This window comes from Hemibagrus wyckioides, linkage group LG28 (genome assembly GCF_019097595.1).
Source record: "Hemibagrus wyckioides isolate EC202008001 linkage group LG28, SWU_Hwy_1.0, whole genome shotgun sequence".
Classification (NCBI taxonomy): Eukaryota; Metazoa; Chordata; class Actinopteri; order Siluriformes; family Bagridae; genus Hemibagrus; species Hemibagrus wyckioides.
In genome coordinates this window covers 9,833,171-9,856,409 of record NC_080737.1, presented here as the reverse complement: position 1 = coordinate 9,856,409, position 23,239 = coordinate 9,833,171, and the positions used below count along the sequence as shown (strand labels likewise).

Sequence of the window (23,239 nt, the reverse complement as noted above, 5' to 3'; positions counted from 1 at the left end):
TGGAGAAATTCGGAACCACAGCAGCTGAAATCGTGGACACTCAGCTGTCCAGCTGTTCGGTGACGTTTCATGCACTTGTCAGTATTAGTGTGCCCTTGGTCGAGGCGTATTTATTTGGAAGATCTTATGTTGCAGCGAAAAACGGGGGAGTTTTGTTTTACTACTTTTCATTTAAACATTTGTCCCAGCATAATTAACGTAATTTAATTGTTAAATTACAAAACCCTTTTAAAATCTACATTTTTTACATGTACACAAGTGTAACATACCATGATTCGAAACATCTAAGAATGTGCTTGAATTGAATCGACTCCTGCTCTACGAATCGTTTTGGTATAGCCAAGATCCAAGATGGCGCTGCGAGGACTGAGTAGCTGTGTCTCTTTTGTACTTCGTCAGAGTCATTCTCCAAGATTAGAAGTGTTATGTTCGGCAGTGAAATTTAACTGTTTTACTTGCAGAATTGAAGGTGCGTTCTTGCTATTTGCCAACTTTAGTCTGAACTCATTTGTTTTTGGTCACTCCTGAGCGCTACAGTGTGTTGTAAAAACTAGGAAAGGAAGGCTTCAGAGCTAACGCAAGAGAACTGTAACAGCTAACAGTGACTGGTTTCCAAAAAAGTTCTGGGAAAGTTTGTTTTGGTTTGTGTTTCTTTCCAATTTTGCACATTATAGTGTAGGTTTAGAGGATTTACCCGGGATTATGAACCCCTGGTCCGAAGTGTTTACACTGCATTCCGTTGTCACGTGTACAGTGTGATATGATAACTGTTAGAAAGGTTAGATGCTTAGCAACAGACTCCCAGTCACTGTATAACACCTGCTTCCTACAGTCACAGAAACCACACTGTTAAATTAAAAAAAATAATTGTGATGGAAACTGAAGAGGAGGTTTTATTATTTTTACACTTATGGCCAGAAAGGTTTGTTCAGGACAAACTGGATGGCACAGTTAGAAATAATAATCATTTAAGGAACTGACGTGTATAGCGTGTATGAAGAGCTGAGGCAGGTGCAGGTGCAGTAACAGGGTTTTGTTTTAAAGGGCATGTTGACAGGAGATCTGAACAGGAAACAGGCAGTGGTCAGGCGATCAGCATACAGGGATGATCCGTAACACAGAGAGCCAAAACAAGATCAAATCCAGGACGGTGCTACGCTGAAAAATAACTACTCGGTAGTGTCAGGTGGAGTGACAAACATAAACAAGCTGTGAAAAATAGACTGGTCCTCCCGGTCCCAATAGACCCAAAAGAATAACACGTTTCTTCCTGTATAGCAATGCATGATAGGAACTGTGTTACTGGGCATGTTTGGTTAGGTAATGGCATGCAAAATGAATTGTGGTTTAATGTGTCTAGGGCAGTGGTTAAGAACTAGTGTTTAGAAGGATGAGAGTTCAAATCCCAGTGCTGCCAGTCTACCAATACTGGGCCCTTGTGCAAGGCCCTTAACTCTCAACTGTTCAGATGTATGGAATAAAATAATCAGATAAATGGAAGATGCTTTGGATAATTTCATCTGCCAAATGCATGAATGTAAAATGGTAGATATTTGATGATAAAGAGTTCTGTGGGTGAGCACGCTGTGGCAATTCAAAAACAAAGTACGCCTCTTCCTTTTAAATGACGTAAATGACTTTCTGAAAGAATGTTGTCCAAATGAAACCTCAATACAAACTCAAAATTATGAATTATAAGGACTATAGCTAAAAAAGAAAGCCACAATAAACTTGTAGAGCTGCTGACTTTTCATGCTATGAGTGGAACCCTACAAACATAAAAAGGCACACACTAACCAGTGAGAGGATAGTTTACTCACATGACACATTTTAAATGGCCCACCCAATTAAACAATATAACATTCTTTGTATGCTTCATGTACTACAAGCATATAGTAGAGTAAATCACCCACATATAGTCTATATATAAAACTATCTATAATAACTTTACAAAATTTTATTTCTTGATATTTGCATCTAGATTTGTGAAACAGCTTAGAAAATATCAATTGTTTCAATTAAACTGATTGTTTAAACAAGTAGCTCTGATCGTCTTCTCTTGGTGTGTGTGTATATATGTATATATATATATATATATACACACACATTTATATTGAAGGTTAAATGTCATGCTATGTGACCCAGCAGTGACAGTGCTGGGATTTGAACACATAACCTTCCAGTCAGTGGTTCAACAACTTAACTGATAAGCCACTATATTACAATTTCAGTGGTTTACTTTAGAAATGATAGACTCATAACCAATATTGTTGATTTTCTTTGTTGAGGATCACAGACAGCACAATCTTAAATTGTCAACCACAAAGTCTTTTTACCGTGGGTTTAATGTGCTGATTTGATTTGGCAGAATTGACTTTAGCAAAGTGAGATATAGCAAATGGCATTGATTATGACTTGGACAAGTATTAAGCTTACTAGAAACAGTCTCTATAAGGCTATATATAACTGTGAGCTGTGACCCAAACATCTGTGTTCTGTGTAACTTCATGATTTAAGACAGCGAAGTTAATCAAAATTGTCTTCAGACAGCTCACCTTGCTTACAAAAATATCAATGTTTTTAATGATTTGTCGCTTTCTTTAAATATTACAGCCAGTGTGGTTTATGGTTATTTGGTAAATCAGAAGTTGTTCACATTTTTTAAAACTGGCCAAATATTTTTGGTTTCAGCCAGGCGTTACCTCTTGTCAGAGGATGTGGTGAGACTGGATGATTTTCAGAAGAAGAAACTTGCTGTGGCTCGACAGTTGTCTGGATCAAAAGGTTGGTGATTTTACCTAAACAAAGTCTTATTCTGTTGTTTACCCAGATAATCGATGCTGTGCGATGTTTCCTTGATCATTATTTTCCATTTTAAAATATTGTGCTAAAATTGCTAAAGCAAGTTAATTGTGATGAACTGTCAGCCTAAAAAGGCAGGAAAATGATCATTTTCAGTATTTAAGGTTAGAAGTATTAGAGGAGGCATAATAATAATAATAATAATAATAATAATAATAATAATAATAATAATAATCATAATAATAATACTACTAGTACTTTACGGTGCAGTCATGAATAGTGGCAATTGCAAAAGCTGGATTTTTAGTGAATTCTTAAAACAATCACTTAAAAAATGTCCAGTAAGGAATTAAAAAACAGAACAAGTCTAGATAAACCTTTTACAATTTAGTTGTCTAATGTCCACATGACTGACATTTTCACTGTTAAAGCTGCTCACAGTTTTTATCAGAAGAAAATATTAAAATGCGGGTCAAAAATAACCCTAGCATATTTTATACTTTTAAATAATAACCTCCATTAACATTTTAGGCCTATTTACACTTTATAGGTAAACATCTTTGTCATTTTTTCCTTTTTTGGATGAAATGTGTTGGCATCCCCAATAATAATTATAGTAAACTGATGTTCAATATATATACTTGTCAAATGTTAGCCAAGTCAAATATTTCCAACTAGATATTAGATATAGATAGATATTATTTCACAACTCAAAATTCTGTGAGGGAGCCCACATCACCTGAGAGCATATGGAATTTGGGAAGGGGGCCCAGCTTCCAAAGAAATGTCTGTTAATATCAAAAAGTTCAAAAGTATTTTGTGGCCAGAAAAAGACTACTCTTTTTGTATTTTTTAAGTCATATATCAGTTATTATTGCATTATATTATCAGGTCTGGTAATATATTAGACTATTATCAGGTCTGGTAATATAATTGGTGATAAACCTCACTCGTCAATCCTGGAGGATTGCAAAGCCTACTAGCCTATGTATAAATCCACCTCTCTCCTTCATTATAATAAAGTAATCTTTCTTATTCTCTCTCTAAACTCACAGAGCATTTCTTCAATGCATTAAATAAGAAAATGGAAACTAATCAGTTGATCCTGAAGGATGAACTGAAGCTGCTTCTCCTTCTCTGCCAGTCACCTGAGGATATGGTTATGGCTAGAAAAGCTATCTACAGGTACGTCTAAATTAGCTGTGGTTACCTTGAATTGAGCACATTTCAGGTTTTCCCATTAATGATAAGAAACCATCAATTGCAAAATCTTCTCTATTAATAGTCAATAATATGAGTATTTTACCACACAGTCAGGAACTGTGGCAAGTAAAAGATGGGTGGTGAATTTTATGATTGAAACTGATTCTGCAGTAAAGGCTAAAATTAATAATAAAGAAAATAACAGCACATTTCAGTATAATCCTTTTACAAATTAGTTGTCTAATATGTTGGTAAATATATTTGTCCTTTTTTTCCTCTTTTGGATGAATTCTGTTGGTGGCATCCCTAATAATAACTATAATTAATATAATAATTGAACTGATCTTCAATGTATATTTGTCAAATGTTAGGCAAGTCTAACACTGATCAATTTTATTTAAAAAAAAAAAAACAAAATTAAATATATATATACTGCTCTGGAAAAAAACCACTGCCAAATCTCTAGATTTGAACCCTATTGAAAACCTCTGGAATGTCATCAAGAGGAAGATGGATGGTCACAAACCATCAAGCAAAGCTGAGCTGTTTGTTTTTTGTTGTTTTTGCAAAAAGAGTGGTATAAAGTTCCCCAACAGCAATGTGAAAAACTGGTGGAGAGCATGGAGCCAAAACACATGCAAATCGGGGTTATTCCACCAAATACTGATTTCTTAATGTTATTTAGCTAAAGCATTAACACAATTTGTTTACAAATTATTTACATTTTGTTTTACTTGAGTTATTAAAGCTCTGCAAATACTGCATGATCTTGGGTTATTTTGAAGTGTTGTTTGCTTTAAACATACACTCTAAATAACAATAGTTATATTCTGAATTTAGGAGAAATATTGTCAGCAGTTCACAAAATATGAAACAAAACTGTTCATCTCACCAATACATGCAACTTTAAGAAAAACACATAAGAAACTCGTCATTTTGCAGTGCTGTCTTATTTTTTTCCAGAGCTGTATATATCATATACCTTGATGGAATGCGAGGGAGACTGCATGAGTCTATTTTCAAGATGGTTTTAATATTACCGAAATTGGACAGCAAACATGTGTCAGTAGAATAAATAGGAACCAAAATATCTATCTTCATTACTCTTCCTAACAGACAATTTTGTACACATCAAATGCCAGTTGCTCTGCTTATGACCTGCTTAGGAAATATATTTTTACTTTTTGGTTTTTACTTTGTACTTTTTTAAAGCCAGAGATATAACTGTAAATCATAACCAATAATACACTGCAAGCACTTCAACGTGGTATCCAATTGTAGCCATGTTTTTTTTTTTATATCTAATCAGGTCAACATCAAGATTCTGCTGGCAGATTAAGACCCAGATGCAGCATACCACATTTCAGTTTTATTGAACTTATTGTTCCTGGGAAACACTCATCTGAATTAAGCTAATTTGCATCAAATTCTTTTCACAGTAAAAATTATAATTTCTTCACAATACACACCTACGATATAATGGCTATTTAAGAAACACAGGTTTTAGTACTGTGATTAGGCTAAAATAGCAGTCAAGCTAAAATTTGTTGTACTGCATTGTTGTGCTAATCTGTACATGGATTTCTACTGTTGACTAGGAACTTTAAAAGCATGATGTCTACTTCAAGACTATCTGTGCCTATACTTTTGCTCACCCAAAAAATCAGGTGATCTGTCACCAAAGGTGTTGTGTTACACATCTAGATATAAATATCAGTTAAGATCAGAAAAATGCAAACTGAATTTCTAGTCACAATACTTGTATGAACCTCAGTAAAGGTAAAAAGCAATGTCTACATGATATATCCCCTACATGATGAGGCTGCCATTATAATCTTGGTTTCAGAGTCTGATTCAGTTACAAGGTGGTTTGCAGAGGGAGCTTCGTTTCTGTGCAATTCTATTCAGTTTATAATTATATTTATTATTCTCATTATTTTTAATTGGACATTTCTGGTGGTGCATTGCCCTCAGCATGTCCACTTTACGTTTCTTGTAGGATTTCATGCTTATGATTCTTAGCAATTTTTTGATATTCCTTTTCAAATGTTACAGGTCAGTAATGTGATTTGCACTCTCTGGTGATTATTAAACTATTGTTTAAATACTGACATAGAATTCACTGTGTAAATCTCTGTTTGCTTCTTTGCTATTAGTATTTCAAATCAGAACATATAAATGATGGTTTTATTTCCATTTCTTTATGCAGGTACCATGAAGAAAATGGGAATATGATATTTGGGGAGTTCAGGTTTGGACCCTTGTTTATGAGGCTGTGTTATGAGCTGGGCCTGGCAGATTTAGCATTCACTACACTAACTGATAAGGTACTAATATACAAAGTTAAGGTGTTTTTTGTGCTTAATCAAAACATCTTGTGGCATCTGTGTGTTTATATTTTCTGTTGGTTCTTTAATTTATCTCCATGATGGCATGTCAAATTATATCATGTGTAATGCATACTGTTGTGAAAATCCAGAATTGTGAGCATAAAAAGTTAAGTTCATTTGTTAAAAACTAAATTATTAGACATATTTCTTCTTCAATTTTTTGTTATCCTTTTGTTTAAGAGGTTAAAAGGATTCTTTCCAGACTGTACATCATTTAACCTGGCCATAGATCTGCTATTCAGTAAAGGACAATTTGAAGGTAAGAATTAGTTATTCATGGGTTAATATATATATATATATATATATATATATATATATATATATATATATATATATATATATATATATATATATATCAAATCACATGCAAAATGAATGGGTAAAATACAGTTAAGTTAAAATAATGAGGTTGAAATCCATATTGCAAAAATGTCACTGATTTGCATTGGCTGAAGTTTACAAAACTGATTTTAAGGTAGCTCATAGACCTTTTTCCACTGTGTTATGAATGGAGAAGCTGATTTGCTCAGTCCTTTCTGAGAGAGCATAATCCCATGCTTCAAGTAGTAAGATTCTTTGAAATGCTTACTCCAGATGTATTTACTACATCTTAACCTGCCCACTCTCATCTTGGTCAATAGCACAGAGCCACTCACAGGCACATTAGTGGGAAATGCGGGAAAGCTCTAATATTAATATTTGCTTGAATTATTTGTTTATGCTGGATGTGGGATGCTGCAGTGATTGCAAGCTATGTTTGCTGTCATCATTCACTGTCTCATGGAAGACATGGAACACTACTACTCATGCACAGGGAGCAGGATGCACACTTTAAAGTGCACTGCGACACAGGCCCGAGAAATTGCCAATCCATTGCTCTTTCTGTAATGGCCCGGATGTTGAGATCTGAATTTTTTTCAACCTGAATTTGAAGGCTCTCATTTTGTCAACCTGAATATTAATATCTGAATTTTTACAACCTGAATTTTAATACCTGAATTAAAAGGTTGAAAGTTTGTATTTTTTTGTAAATGCTATAAGGATTTTTTCATTCAGATCAAATTGCAAAGCAGAAAATTCAAACTACTTTTTTGTGACAAGTTTTTATTCAGTTCATGTGATTCAATATGCTATTTTGCTTTCAGGAATTTGGGCACTATTATACTTTCATAGTATAGCTGATAAGAAATGTATTGATTCCAAATGGAAATTAGAACATTTCAACACCATACATAAAAGACAAGGCAAAGACAAGTAAATGTAAGTCATCAGACATGGCCACCTTCTTCTATTGCTCCATGATCTGATGTTCTGAGCTCATGTGCCCATTGTAGGTGCCTTTGGCAGTAGACAAGGGATCAGCATGGGCACTCTGTCCAGTTTGTCTGGTGTGCAGTCATGCTGGAACAGGAAGGGGTCATTCCCAAATCCCCATCCTCCTTTCACTGGAACTAAGGAGCCAAGCGCAACCCCTGAATTCAATAATTTGGAGGGGTGTCCCAAAACTTTTTGCAATATAGTGTACTTCAGTTTACTCTCAGTCAGTAGTGCTGAACCTAATTTCAGCTCCTTGTACAAGTCAGTATAGCAATGAAATGTCTACAGATCTCTAACCCTAGACATGATTCTGTTATAGGCAACCCCCCCCCCCCATGTTGTTTACAACTCTTGAGTAAATATTTCAATAACCCTTAAAGGTGAATTCTGATGTCCACAATTTTGTTATTAAATTTCCACGGTGTGTGTGCATGTTACTTACTCACCTCTAAATATGGCCCATACATGCATTTACCAGACAATCCTGTGCAGCTAGGTTAACAATAGCAATTAACAACAACATTTTAAGCAAATAGCCAACAAGCAACCCGTTCACCTGTCAATAGAATTCCCATCTGTTGAATGCCCACAAGAATGTGCAATTGGGCCATGAACATATATTTTTTATGTTTAATATTCTATATATGACATAGAAAAATTAATCTATACCCTCAGGTAATCTGGGCCAAATCTAGGCCAAATTCTCACAATAGTGGACACCAACATTAGACCATTATCAGATCATCACAACATAAACCTTTGTTTTCTATCCAGAATACATGGCCCAATTATTGGTCACACCCCTGACATGTTCATGTCCTATGAGGTACTGAAGGAGGTGTGGGTGTGTGACACTATTGCCAAACCATGCTATAATCATGCTGCTCAAATCATATCCATATACAGAGTAATAATGTAAATGTGTCTCTGCAGGTGTGTTGGAGCTGATAAGGGAAATGAAAGCTCAAGGTGTTGCTTTCAACAAGGACACCTTCACACTAGCGTTTGCTACCTGCTACAAGCTAGTATGAAAACTGTTTTTATACTTTTGCAGATTTTGGTGACTAAAATGAGGGTTGTGGTGTTTGGTGAATGTTTTGGATATTTTGATAATATGTTTACATTTATGATAGATCTGAATTGAAGTGTTAAATGTAAAATGTAGCTCATATTGTGGTTTGCATGATAAACAGAGTGTGGATTAATCTCTAATTTCTTCTATGATGTAATTTCTAGAACACCCCTAAGTCATACCAGATCTGCTTAGCCTTGCTAGAGGAAGGTCAGACAAAAGTCAGCTTTATTCCTAGACATGCTTATTGCATTGCAGTTGCCTTTGCACTCAAGCAGGTAAGTCATTTGCTGTTTAATCAACTGTATTAACCACACACCCTTTTTGCAATTCTTATATTACTTAACATGAAGCCACCTATGAATAACATAACAAAATGGTAAAAGTGTACTCAGAGTAATGTAAGACAAAATGAATTATTACCATAATAATGACTGTATGAGAGGTTCAATGTCCACGGAGGCTAAAACCTTATAACATATTCATCTTTCAGGATGACGTTGAGCGAGCAAAGAGTATCTACTCTCAGATCATGAACACAGACAGCAGACTATGCCAAAACCTGAGAGTAAGTCTGTTTGTGTGTGCTGTGTGTGAGGAGTGAGAGAGACCAATGCAAATTCATACATTTTTTTTTTGTTGACTGCTTCCAGGTGCTTCTGTTGGCCATGGCAGGATCAATAAAAGATGCAATCTCTGTCCTCACAACAGCCCTGTTATCCGATAGTTTAGTGTTTGTAAAGAAGCCAGACTTCTGCCAAGAAGTGGTGAGACTATTTAATTGTTTGATACCAGCTGATGTTCACGAAAGAAAATTAAACCAAACTAGTTGCACCCTGAATATCTGCAATTTATCAGCAGGAACAAATATGTCACCAAGGAATTCTCTAGTACAACCATCACCTTTGCTGTTTACCATTTGTAATGAAATGGATTTTAAGCTAGATATACCAGTCTAATTATTGATGTTAATATTATTATTCTTTGATGTTATCCATTATTCTTAGAGTTTCTACAGTAAGTTAATGGCTCATAACTGGTATAATGAACAACACTTCTGGCTGTCGCTTCATTTCAGGTGGATGTATTGAAAAAAAGAAGTGAAGATGGGCCATGGAAAATGCAAGTTGAGCATTTGGTTAATCAGCTGCAGCAGGCAGGTCAGGTGAACCCAGAAAGGCTGGACCACTTGCTGTACCGCACTCCTACTGGGAAAAGGAAGCTTTTTTCTTTTCTGCATGAGGGAAACAGGAGGACCAGCAGCCAAAGGACTCTGAGACCACTGCTGTCAGAGTGAACTCACACACATGATGGTCATGGCCACTGCTGAACTTAATAAAATATGAGTAATGCACAATACTGATGCATCTGTTCCTGGTATTAAAACCATAATGTTTTCCTTAGAAGTGTGAGGGGAAAAATTTCCCTAAGTTGGCTATCCAGAGTGACCAGAAAATACTGAGTTGTTGGTGTTCGTGTATTGTGAGACTTGAGTAGAAAATGAATTTAATTCTCAAACTGACAATATTTCTCCTAAATTCAAAATATAACTATTGTTATTTAGAGTGTATATTTAAAGGAAATGACAACACATAAAAATAACCCAAGATCATGCAGTATTTGCAGAGCTTTAATAACTCAAATAAAACAAAATGCAAATAATTTGTGAACAAATTGTGTTAATGCTTTGGCTAAATAACATTAAGAAATCAGTATTTGGTGGAATAACCCCGATTTCCATGCGTTTTGGCTCCCTGCTCTCCACCAGTTATTCACATTGCTGTTGGGTAACTTTATACCACTCTTTTTGCAAAAAAGCAAACAGATCATGGTTTGTGACCATCCATCTTCCTCTGGATGACATTCTAGAGGTTTTCAATAGAGTTCAAATCTGGAGATTGGGCAGTGGTCTCTTATTTTTTTTTCCAGAGCTGTATATATATGTGTGTATATATAGACTCATAGACTGCATTTATTATAGTGTACTTAAGTTGTAGTTTTGAAGAGGCACATTTTTAGTGTTGACTAAAACTGTGATGTAACATGAAGTTCTCATTAAGTTATTTCTGTAGGAGTGTAAGGGTTCCCAGCTTTCAATCATTTAGATATTAAACTTTTTTCTATTAAATTAAATTTATTAATTAAATTATTTTTTCTATTAAATCAAAATTTGTGGCCATTAAACTAGTAAATAAAGTAGTTAATTGTAAATGCCAGGTGTCTGAGTGCAGTTATGCAGTTAACCTTATTAGTAGTGACTTATTTACAAGATTAAACATTTCTACAAACAATGTATGCTTTCCTAATTGTACCCTAAATTGTTTACACTGACAATATACTATTAATCTATTATTAGCAAGCCCCAAAAAGAAAGCCTACTGGCTGGCAAAATGCTATCACCACCTTCTCACAGTGCCAGGTGGATTCAAACCAAAGGTGAAGGTCTCCTACACCAGGTAGAGTCGGAGTATCCCATGGTCACATCAATAGTATTACCATCTCAAGATGGAGATATAGCTGTGCCATCCTCGAACGATGTGAGAAGTCCGTAAGGTCTACCCATGAACAGGTGAAACAGGCTAAAGAAGTGAGCCCAGTAGCAACTATGTTTTGGGACCATCATCATTGGTACAATGATAAGAAGAGGATGCAGACTGGGTGACAACCTTAAAAGCCACTGCACTGATATTTTGTGTCCGTCCAACTAACAAAGTGGAAAGGGGCAATGCCAAAGGACATTGGCAAGTTGTATTACACAAACACTTAATCATGAAGAATGGCATGGGCATTAAGCTTGATAGAAAGCTTTGGGATAACTTCATAGAAATAAGCCGCATCACTGACTGGCTTATGTCCATCAAGGTCAACAGATGCTGCGGTCCGCCGAGCTGTCTTCTGGCTCAGTCTGTTATGCCCTGCAAGCCAACTGCCCTATCAACGAGAAGGAAAGGTTGCGGGTGAAGCTGGACCCGTGCAAACTCAGCCCGGGTGAGTACCTGCTGATCATTAAAGATCTGAAGGCCCATGTTGGACTGACTAGATATGAATACAAACAGCACCATGGCCGTCAGTGGTAGGAGGACAAATTGATTACTGGCTACTTTGATGGCAGTACCTGAAACAGTTAACCAAAGCAAAGGTCATCCCATCAGACAACATTGGCCTCCAGCACCACTTTCTCGTTGTGGACATGCAACTCGACCTGGGCCAAAGCCGAAGAGTGCAAATAACAACAAAGAAGAAGATTAAGTGGAGGACAAATCTGTGCCGTAGCCATTGATGTCCCCAGGAAGACAAAATCAAGGTTCCAACAAGCAAACTTGATGGTGGAATGAACAAGTGCAGCAAACCATCAAAGAGAATTGAAGTGGCATTCACTGCATGGATCCAATTCCATGCCAATGCTGACTACCAGCGGTACAGGACCCTCAAGTTATTAGCCAAGATAGCAGTTGCATCAGCTAAGATTATTTACTATGACTCTGCCATAACCTGGGAAAGACTGAGGGAGCAAACAAGATCTTCCACCTGGCCAGCATGTGCCACCACTCTAGGTCATGTCAAAGACCATCCTGCAACATTGGAGCAGTTACTTCTCATGGATCTGTAATGAAGAATTCCCTCCCCCCCGATTGAGTCAGCCAGCCCCATACTTGTACCCATTCTCTTGATCACCACTGCAGAGGTAACAGTGGCCATCAGGAAAATGAAGAATGAATAGTCAACTGGACCTGACAACATCCCTGTGGAAGTCTAGAAACTCCTAGGCCACCGTGGAGCATTCAACCATGGTGTCAAAGAAAGGCTGGTCCCACCAAGTAGATCCATCAGAATTCCAGATATTGTCCAATATTTTTGAGCAAATCATGAGTGCTCAAATCCGATCAATCATAAGGATAATGCCCAACCAATACACATTTGTGTCTGTGTGTCTCTTTGTGTTTTGATTTTCTCCCCATAACCATAATTCTGACTGTTTGAGATTTTCACCTTTCTCTGGAAACAGGATAATGTACATTATCATGTAAATAAGTGTTTCTTTGGTGAAATTAAATGGTGTTAAAAAAACAATTAAGTATACTGTTCACTTGAGAAGCCTAAAAATGAAAAGGTACATGATATTCATTTTTTGTGAAGTAAAAAAGGAAACCATGATAAATCATGTCAGAACCTTTTCTTATTTAATGAAATTAAATAAAAAATTAAGCAAAAAAAAAACAAAAAAAACTTACAATAACCTTGTTGCATATGTGCACACATTTTATAGTGTAGAAAGTGGCTGTGTTCAGAATGAACCACATTCATTCTACATTTATGTTTACATTTAAATTTTTGGCATTTGGCAGACGCTCTTATCCAGAGCGACGTACAAAATTGCTTTAAGTCTCCATCAATGAATATATTAACACTGGTTCATTAGGTTACAGACTTAGGATACCATTAGCCTAAAATTGAGTTGTTGTTTTTTTTAAACATATAACAATACATAAAAGCCGGGGAAAATAAGAGCTAGTTTAAGTGCTTCAGGAAAAGGTAGGTCTTCAGACGTCGCTTGAAGACAGTGAGGGACTCGGCTGTATGGACCTCTAGGGGAAGTTTATTCCACCACCTCATTCTTATGTTTAAAGTAATTACCATACAGCTGTTATCAATGAAATTATTATGATTAACCTCAGATAATCTCAGCTGTTTCTGTTGGAATTTTCTTTAAATCTTGGTTTCATTTATTTGTTTATTTTATAGGAATAATGCTCATTAATAAACACAGAGAAAACCGTAAGTGCACCATAGTTAGCCTGATTTTCATCTTGTCTCTGGCAAACTAGAGTGGCAAACCAGGGTTAAAGTTAAATTCAAATGGAAAAATAAAGAAGTGATAAAAGTAGCACACAAAAATCTGCCTGCTGATGCCATGGCCTGCAAAGACCTCACCATAATGAATGGTATCTCCCTCACTGAAAGGTATCAATCAGGAGAGGGGTATAAAAGGATTTCCAAAACATGATATGTACCATAATGCAGCACTGTGACATCACCAATAATATGACATCCCTCCAAAATTTATTGAAGGACAAGACAATAACTTACCAGGGAGGCTGCCAAGACCTATCAGCATTAAAGGAGTTACAGGAATATCTGACAAGTTTGATTAAACCATATAAAACCAGACATTGCTGTGGTCTGCTGATCAGTGTAACATTTAAAAGTACTTGGAATGTGCATGCAGTGAAATGGACACAAACCACAGGTACAGTACCGCTAGAAATATGTACAATATACACTCATAAACAATCTGTAAAACTGCCACTCAGTCTTTCCTGCTGTCTTTATTAGGAAAGACAATGCTGTAAGAGAGCGATGAAACCTAATATGACCTGACACACCTACACAGCTAAAATATGAAATAAGGCACATAGACTTTCATAGCTTTCATTTGTAATAATATTGTAATTAGGGATATATTTCTTGACTCTAAACGCTGGTTTAGTAACACAATGTTTTAATAACATTTAAGGACTTTAAAACAAATATTTTAAAAACTCTGGAAATTCCACTTATGCAAGATCCAGCTTTAAAATGAGCCCAAAATTCAGTTTAAACAATAAATCCAGTTTGTTCTTTACTAAAGAAGAGAAAAACAAACAATGACCAAATTTTTATTTTATTTATAATTGAACTATTAGTGAACTAATGAACTAATAGTATTTTCATCACATATATATATACGTATGTTACGAGAATAATAGTGTCGTTGTTACAGTCCACCGCTGGGGGCGCTGTTCTTCTTTAATAATGGACAACACAAAACTACAGCTCGAGACTCTTGGAGACAAGTGAAGTGAGAAAGGGGGAAGTGGAGTTCTCAGACCGGAGGAAGGAAAGAAACAGAAGAGGAGGAACGAAAAAGAGCTCAGAAAGAGACAAAACCAGGGGAGGGAGGTGGATTACGTGGTTTAGTTGACAGCGAAGTTTAAAAAAAGACAAGAAAGAAAGTGCAGAAGAAAGGAAAGCAAAATGATAACGCCGTATTTCCTGGAAAATTTCTGGGTAGGTCTGTTTTTGTTGTAATCCGCGGTTGTTTTCAGTATGAATGTCAGCTGTTCAGTTCAAGGCCTTGTCATTTAATAAACCGACTCACAAAGCCGTATAGCTTGGCCTGATTTTGTGTTGTTTTGCTTGGTGGACATTACCGGTAAAGATGACCGGTAAACAGGGGCGAGGAAAACGTGAGAAGCGGTGCCCCGTTCCCCATGTTACTTTGCTCGGCAAATGTCGTGTTGCGACACCAGGGATTGGGCCTCTGGGTGAACTGGACAAACATGAACAACCAACTGGAGTCCACCTTTCTGCACGCCCATTGGCTAACTCTGAGTGATGTAGCGCGTTAATAGTTAAATCTGGAAGCTCATTGGATCTTGTAGCTGTTAATCACACTGGAGTTTTTTTTTTCCTAAGGATTTCTTCGGTCATTAAGTTAAAGTGAGAGGCGAAGCTTTTCAGAGAATATATTCTTGTGGAATTAATTAGTGACTTGTTTTTTCTCTAACCGGGTTATATTCCGGGTGAAGTTATTAATACATACTGTAGTGTGTGGATTATTAGCCAGACATGTGTCCATCGTAATACTCAGGGTTAGATTAACACCGGACACCAGTCTAGATATAAATATAGAACATGTTAAAGCGCCTCGGCCTCGAAACTGTAAAGTTTTACATGGAAAACTTTCAATATATTCACTTATGTGGAGAAATGTAGAGACTGTCCTGTTTTCCCGGAAACAAGGTGTTGGTGTTATTGTTAACCTATTTCTCATATTGTTTTCTCTTCACTGAAAATAACTTTCCCTGAGCTGCTTTTACCTGGGCCCTGTTTTATTTATCTGTGTTGTGTTACAAAATCACATGTTTATTCGTGTTGCTGATTGTGTCCATCAGCCTACAGACATCAGTGTTTTCGAGAAAGTGACATGCAAAAGTTTCAAAACAGGCGAAAGCTTTAGGCTTTTAAAGATGAGAGTGTGACATGTTACTGTGTGTCTCTGTGCCCTGTTTATTTCCTAGACATGTTCTTTCCACCTTTTGCACTCCTTGATGCAGTGTTAATTAAATCTGTTGATAACATTAGCATTAAATGATTATTAAAACTGTTAAGACAGTGAGGCGGGGGGTGGAGATGGCCACTCAGACAATGTAGAAGTTTCAGTAAGCTCTTTGTCTTGAAGGACTTCACAGGACAGCAGCGGTTATGGTCATTGCATTGCAGGACTCATTCAATTTCACACGACGTGTAAGTCAGTGTGATCTGACAAAGTGCACATTTCTCTCCCTCTCATGCATATCTTCCAGATATTAATGTACAAATTACCATTTTTTCTTCATTTTTATCTACCTATTTTTTTAATAGAAAGATTTAATTATACAGGGCTGTACAATAATATAATTAACAGTAAAAGAGATAAATGCACAGTGGATTGTGCTGTACAGTTACATTAGCACATACATAGCAATATGTATACAGATATTTAATGGGAACCAGTAGGAAGGATAATAAGACAAATACCTCAGACTCGTCAAACCATGTACATACCACAACAAAGGTCTGTTAGAGAAACCTCATTTCCTCTTCCCCACAGACACATGCTTCATACTCTAAGACATTTCCTTTGACTCTTCGACCTCTGTATATTCAGACGAGCCTTAGACTTGTGGTATTTTTTTTTCTGTGTGAATAGCAAAATGCTCATTTTTATAGATGATGTTAATATTGTCAGAATCAATTGTTGGTGCTGTAGCTAAAATAAGCTCTTTGAGTGAACATTGGTTGACAAATTAAGTGTTATTATGATATTTCACTTCAGAGAGGTTGTGCTGTAGTTCACTTGGATATCTATGCGATAACATCATTATCGTATGTTATATAATGTACATCGGCACTTTATTTGGATCACTCTACCAGTACTGGGTTAGGTCTCCCGTTGCAGTCTTAAATGTTAGTGGCTTGAATTCCATGAGAAACATTCCCAGAAACATATGATTGCAGCAAGCTATTCTTGCAGGTTCACATTCATGCTTCATATCTCCTGTTCTACCACACCCAAAGGTGTTCTATCCGATTCAGGTCCGGTGACTTGGGATAGAAATGATTGATTGATATGGCAAGAAAATATTATACCACCTCCACCAGCCTGGATTGTAGACACAAGGCAGATTGAGTAAATGGATTCATGAAGTCGGTGCCAAATTCTGATCCTACCAGCTGTGTGACTTAGCAGATATTGAGATTGATCAGATCAGGCTATGTTTTTCTAGTCTTCAGCTGTCCAGGTTTGGTGATCCTGTGCCTTTTGTGCTCTTGGCTGAGAAAAGTGAAACCCAGTGTTGTCTTCTACTGCTGTAGCCCATCCACCTCAATGTTGTCAGCCTGGCCATTCTCCATTGACCTCTCTAATCAACAAGGTGTTTGCAGAACCTTATAATGGAGATCAGCATTTATAGAAATACTCAAACACTCTCATCACTCACCAACATGGTCAAAATCACTTTTTTCCCTCACTTTGTTGTTTGATTTTGACCTGAAGCTGCTGGCCTGTATCTGCATGATTGTATGCATTGCACTTGTTTCGACAGTATTGCTGATTAGACCGTTTCGTAGATGAGGAGGTTTACAGGTATTCCACATAAAGTGAAGCATTCCGAGATGCTTTTCTGCTCACCACAAGTGTTAAAAGTGGTAATTCTAGTTACTGTAGCATTTCTGTCAGCTTGCTGAATGTTTTTTTCTCCTTTATTGCACATTTCTAAGTAAATTGTATGGAGAATTCTAGGTGTACATTAGGTGTTCCTAATTAAGTGCCTAAAAAGTTGCAAGTGAAAAACTTTGCTACTAGCTCTTTCCACACAAGTAAGAGAACACCAAAAGTCAGGACTTATACGCAGCGTTTAGACAATGAAACTGAAATACCTGGTTTTAGACGACAGTCATTTATTGTATATGGTGTAGGTCCTCCTTTTGTGGCTAATAGCATCAGTTTGTCTTGGGAATGACCCAAGTTTCTATAAGGGTATAAATTTAAGGAAATCTAGTATTCTGAACAAATTGTACAAGACAGGCAATACTGTATTCCTCTGTTTTCTTTCTTAGGTCTCATATTGTGCTATGTGTTGGGTAAAACCACTAGTTTTTAAATGACAAATGAGCACATTTCACTATAAACATAAGAAACAGCTGAAATTGGTAGAATTCACTGTTGAAAATTTAATCTTACCATAATCCTTTTACAAATTGGTTATTTAATGTCCACTGTTTAATGTTCCTGCTGTTCATGGTATTCATGCAAGTGAGTACCAGAGAATGCTGGTAAAAAAGTTTTTAATCACTTTTTTATTATCATTACTAATAAGATTATGATTAAAGCGTTGTATTTTAAACTTCATTTCTGTTAATAATTTGGGTTAAAATATTCAGTCTTTCCCCCCCTATAATTTAGATGACATCCCTTTTAAATACAGTATAAGTAAATGCTGTTTTATGTTTGTCTAATGATACCTGAATGCAACATTCATTACACGAATGATTAACGAATACACTGTTAGCGTGTGCATTAGCATGTGCTATTTGCTTAATTTGCCGTTTTTGTTATACTGTAGCATTCAGAGTGACAGTTAAAGGAAAACTGTGAATAAACCACAGTAATAAGCCACAAGTTCAGATGCTTACAGACAGGTGCAATATGTCCTATAATGAACGTCCTGTGCTGTGCCTAAAAATGCTTTAAAAAGAGGGTAAAGATGGTTTATTATTGGGGCGCAGATGGCAAAAGCTTTAGTCAGAAAGGCTGTTTAGTTGTTTTATGGTTTGCTAGGTACAGTATTAAAGATTTGGATGCTGTTTCACAGACTGTTTCAGTTTCAAATTGCTTCCACTTTATATTACATTTGCACAACTCATTTATTTACACTTTTAAGACTCTATTTTCATCAGATCTTCCAAAAGTTCCTTTTTTTGCTACAGGAAAGTCTTTAGGACAGAGGATATTGCATTTTCCAGTTTCTCTGTAACATGATAAGCTATATTTATTAGCTTAAGAAGACAAAAAAGAGAGACTGTGGAGAGAATGACTATTTAAGCTGCTATAATGTGAGTGATAACAGGAAATTGGTTAATGAATGCTCCATATCAATAACTGTAACTGGTTAAAATGATACCACACCAGTCATGGATAATTTCCTGTAACAGCGTAGCCCTTTCTGTGTTTTTTCTAACTTGTAATGGATATTCAGCATTATAGCATTGTGAGAAAAAGCAAGCATAAAATTCCCATTCTCATGTTATGCTTGTCTAAATTTGATGTGACTTAAATTAGTGCATAAAATGAGTTTCCAAAAGTCAGTTCTGCTTGTCATATAGAACCAGTGGATTTTATTCACATAATGGTCACGATTTGATTTTATATTAGCACTCTATATGTGGCTGTTGATAGTAATTTGTGTCCTCATTCTTTTTTGCTGAATATTTTGTGCCTGCTGGTCTTTCTACCTGCAAGTCTCTATCATTGTCCACCAATTTTAGAAATCTGAAATGAAACATCTATAAAACATTTAAGCATCACTTGTGTATATACAGTGAACTTTTTGTGCTACAGTTGTACACTCCAGTGCAAAACGATAACTAGCTCTTATGTAGTATAAAAGTGTCTAAAGTAAGCAGGGGAAGTAATAGTAAACTATAAACCATCTTTGCAATTATATATCATTATGACAGTGAGAGATACTGCACATACCTTACAGAAGATTATTAATGCATTCTGACAAATAAAATAATGATATTCTTTCAACAACCAAACATTGCATGGAGGCTGAAAGGGTCTCTGATACAAATACTATCTAGTCAAGACAGATTCCAGTGTAAATCTAAGTGATAAATGGTAAAGTGCAGTGCATGGAAGATGGTTTGTGCCAATGGTGGTGTTACTGACTATAGCTCAACAGTCTGAAAGAGGAAGCTATCCTGCACCCAATGATGCGGGATCAGATGTAACAGTACCGTCTACCTGATGGTACCAATCTATGACTTGGGTGTCTCAGGTGATTCTCTGTGATTTCCTCACATTCCAACAAGTCTAGTTGTCCCAGAGAGAAGGAAGCTTTTATCTGGCAACATGCTGGGCTGTCCGCACCACTCTCTAAAGAGCTCTGTGGTTGAGGGTGGTTTTGTGCCCATACCAGGCAGTGATGCAGCCAGTCTGGATGCTCCTGACTGTGCAAGTGTAGAATGATTTGAGGCATACCAAATTTCCTCAGCTGTCTAAAGAACAGGCACTGGTGAGCTTTCTTCATCCTCTTTGTGTGAACAGACCATGTGAGGTTCATAGTGAACACAGAGAAACTTATAGCTGTTGACCCGCTCCACTGGAGTCTTCTTGATGGTGATGGGGTGTGTGTGCCCTGTCTGCAGTATTTATAAACAGTGGGCTGCAGTGGAGAAGGTCAAGGTGTGGTTTACAATGTGTGCAGAGCCAATTTCTCTGTTTGACAAACAGTGAGGATGACAACATCCAACATGAAAAGCAGAAAAATTGCAGACACAATACAGTAAAAAAAACAAACAAAACCCTACTGTATTGGAGTTTGCAGAGCTGTAGTTCAGACCACAGTTTTGGCAGATTTCCTGACCTTGCTAACGGGTAATTAATAATTGTAAAAAAGTAAATGCTAATGCTGGTGACTAACAACTATATTCCACTCTGAAACAGTTTTTTTTTGCTTTAATGAGTGAATATGCTCACATCATGTGCAGCAAACCTTCTTTTGTCAAAGCCCCTTGTCACTGCAAAGCTGTTCTCAACACAAATGTCGAAACTAATCACCTTTTTCTTGATGAATCATTATCCTGGTTTGATTGGTCTTTTCCAGCATGATCTTGAACTCCATTCACTCATAGCATGAGGGGTTCACTGTCTATGAAAATGTAAATCTTAAGCTATGTCCTTCACAGACACCAGGTTTAAAATTGAACAGATATTTGACTGAGGTTTTACATGGTGCACCCCATTACCATCATCAAAATAACAACCATGGTAATTTCACTCATCACTCCAGTACTGTTCCAGAGAATACATTTATCATCACTTTTATTTTTCACATAAATTCAGTTACGTAGACATGTTATTGTAATAGAGTAAAGCTAAACTAGAATTCACACACAGACCCTAATCCATCTCCATTGCCAACTGTTTGACTTGGACAACCTTGTACAACTGGGAATACCCCACAGACTCATGATTAGGCGCATTGTCAACTTTAAAGGATTTACCCTATTGATGTTTTGTGTCTTCGAGTCTCGCTCCCGCTCACTGTGTGTGTGGAGTTTGCATGTTCTCCCTGTGCTTGGTGGGTTTCCTCCGGGTGCTCCGGTTTCCTCCCACAGTCCAAAGACATGCTTCTAGGCTGATTGGAGTCTCCAAATTGCCCGTATTGTGTGATTTCGTGAGTGAATGAGTGTGTGTGTGTGCCCTGCGATGGGTTGGCACTCCGTCCAGGGTGTATCCTGCCTTGATTCCCGATGACGCCTGAGCACAGGCTCCCCGTGACCCAAGTATAGATCGGATAAGCGGTACAGACAATGAAATGAAATGAAAATTTTCTGTGTTCACTTTTTCTGCATATACCAGCAGATGGAAGATGCTAAGAGATTATACTGAAATTCTGACGCCAATATCACTAGTGTCTACTAATATAAAAATGCATTACCAGCTGAAATAAAGAGTTAAACAGGGGGTTTAAAATAGAGATGGAGGAAGACTGATGCAGGTAAACAGTATGAAAAAGTAGTATAAAATAGATGTAGGGATGGAATGATATTGGTATGGAGGTATGAGGCAATGCATGTAGATAGATGGAGAGGGAAATGTTACTGAAAGGAAAAAAGAGTGGGTTTGTGCAGAACAAAAGTAAGGTGGATGAAAGAATGAAAAAGTGTTACAGAAAGAGTGATGGATGGATAGAGTGCCACTGGAAGAGGGATAGATGGATAGCGTGTGACTGAAAGATGGAAGAAAAAAGAAAGAAAAGATGTTACAGAGTGATGGACGGAAAGCAAATAAGAAACAAACAACAGAAAAATAGAATGAAAGATGGAGAGATTGGAGGAGAGACAAATGGAGAGAGAGTTGTGGGGCATGTTTATCTTGTGGTTATCTTACCACTTACCATGCACACAATGTCTTGTAATGTGTGTGACATCACAAGAATACCCATAATGCAAATTTCCTCATTGAGCCAAGTGTTTTCATGTCACATGGCTATGTTGTGGTAGTTTTGTGATTCCACTTATTTTAGGTGTTGCTTCTGGTAGACTGATAGAGAGAGAAAATTATACAGGTAGACTGATGGAAAGAAATATGGAGTGTGTGTGCATACTGACAAGTATATATACCTTGCTAACAGGTTATTAATAATTGTAAAAAAAAAAAACCCTAAATGCTTATGCTGGTGACTAACAACTATATTCCACTCTGAAACTGTTTTTCTTTGCTTTAATGATTTAATATGCTCACATGTGCAGCAAACCTTCTTTTGTCAAAGCCCCTTTGTCAGTTCTCAAGACGAATGTCGAAACTAATCACCTTTTTTCTTGATGAATTATACAGGTAGACTGATGGAAAGAAATATGGAGTGTGTGCATACTGACGTGTGTGTATGTATATATATATATACAGTGGATGAGTGGATGTAGCTTGAAAGCTCATTGAGTTATAACAATCAGAATGTTTTTGTGAGAATTTTGGCCACTTGGCCCTTTGTTGGCTTTTTAAGCTCTTGTCTGCAAGATGTTCAGCAAGGTAGGCTGTAAAGGCTGTGGTTAAATGGGGATGGGAGGCAGGCTTGCAATGACTCAAAAGGGCTCTTTATGTCTTTTTCCTGGGAGCTCTTTTTTAGCATGTTTTGAATCTGAATCACATAAACACACACACACACACACACACACACAGAGTTTAGCTCCACTCTTGCTGCCTGTGTCTGTCATTCCCTCCTCTTCTGCTACTCACTGCAACACAGAACACTTAGTACAACTATCCACAGGTGCCTGTTCATCCACCCACACATTCCCACTGACTTTGCCTCCATTCACAAACTGGGGCTTGAACATTTCCATGCTCCTAGTGTTCATTACACTAACCCTATAGTGTTTGTGTGCCATGACTGCTGTAGAACTAAATAGGTTTGTTGAAGCAATGTAAACTAGTTACTTGTTAAATTTAGCTTTATTAAATTACACCTAATTAAATGAAGTTTAACTACAAACATTGTGGTAGTGTAAAGTTTTTTAGTTTTACGTTCATATTTGTTGTGTTCATAAATGTAGTGTTTTTATCCGATTCATCAGTTAATTCGAAACAATAATCGCCCGATTATTCCATTAAATAATCGTTAGTTACAGTCCTAAAATGGGCACT

At 36.8% G+C, this 23,239-nt stretch overlaps 2 protein-coding genes across 3 annotated transcripts in view; both read left to right on the top strand.

Moving 5' to 3' along the window:
• The first annotated feature begins 339 nt into the window (after positions 1-339).
• Positions 340-10,949, top strand: ptcd2 (pentatricopeptide repeat domain 2). The gene is made up of 10 exons (XM_058383964.1): positions 340-469; positions 2,692-2,784; positions 3,858-3,987; positions 6,215-6,332; positions 6,576-6,654; positions 8,646-8,737; positions 8,949-9,062; positions 9,278-9,352; positions 9,438-9,551; positions 9,863-10,949. Exons 1-10 carry the CDS (start codon positions 352-354, stop codon positions 10,079-10,081), a joined length of 1,152 nt encoding a protein of 383 aa, XP_058239947.1. The 5' UTR covers positions 340-351; the 3' UTR covers positions 10,082-10,949.
• A 3,649-nt stretch (positions 10,950-14,598) lies between these two features.
• The window catches only part of fcho2 (FCH and mu domain containing endocytic adaptor 2), a 51,505-nt gene continuing 42,864 nt past the window's right edge, over positions 14,599-23,239 (top strand). For both annotated transcript variants that reach the window (XM_058382864.1, XM_058382863.1), the window contains exon 1: positions 14,599-14,832. In XM_058382864.1, coding sequence (XP_058238847.1) covers positions 14,800-14,832 — 33 coding nt within the window. In that variant the 5' untranslated portion in view covers positions 14,599-14,799. The remainder of the gene's footprint in view (positions 14,833-23,239) is intronic.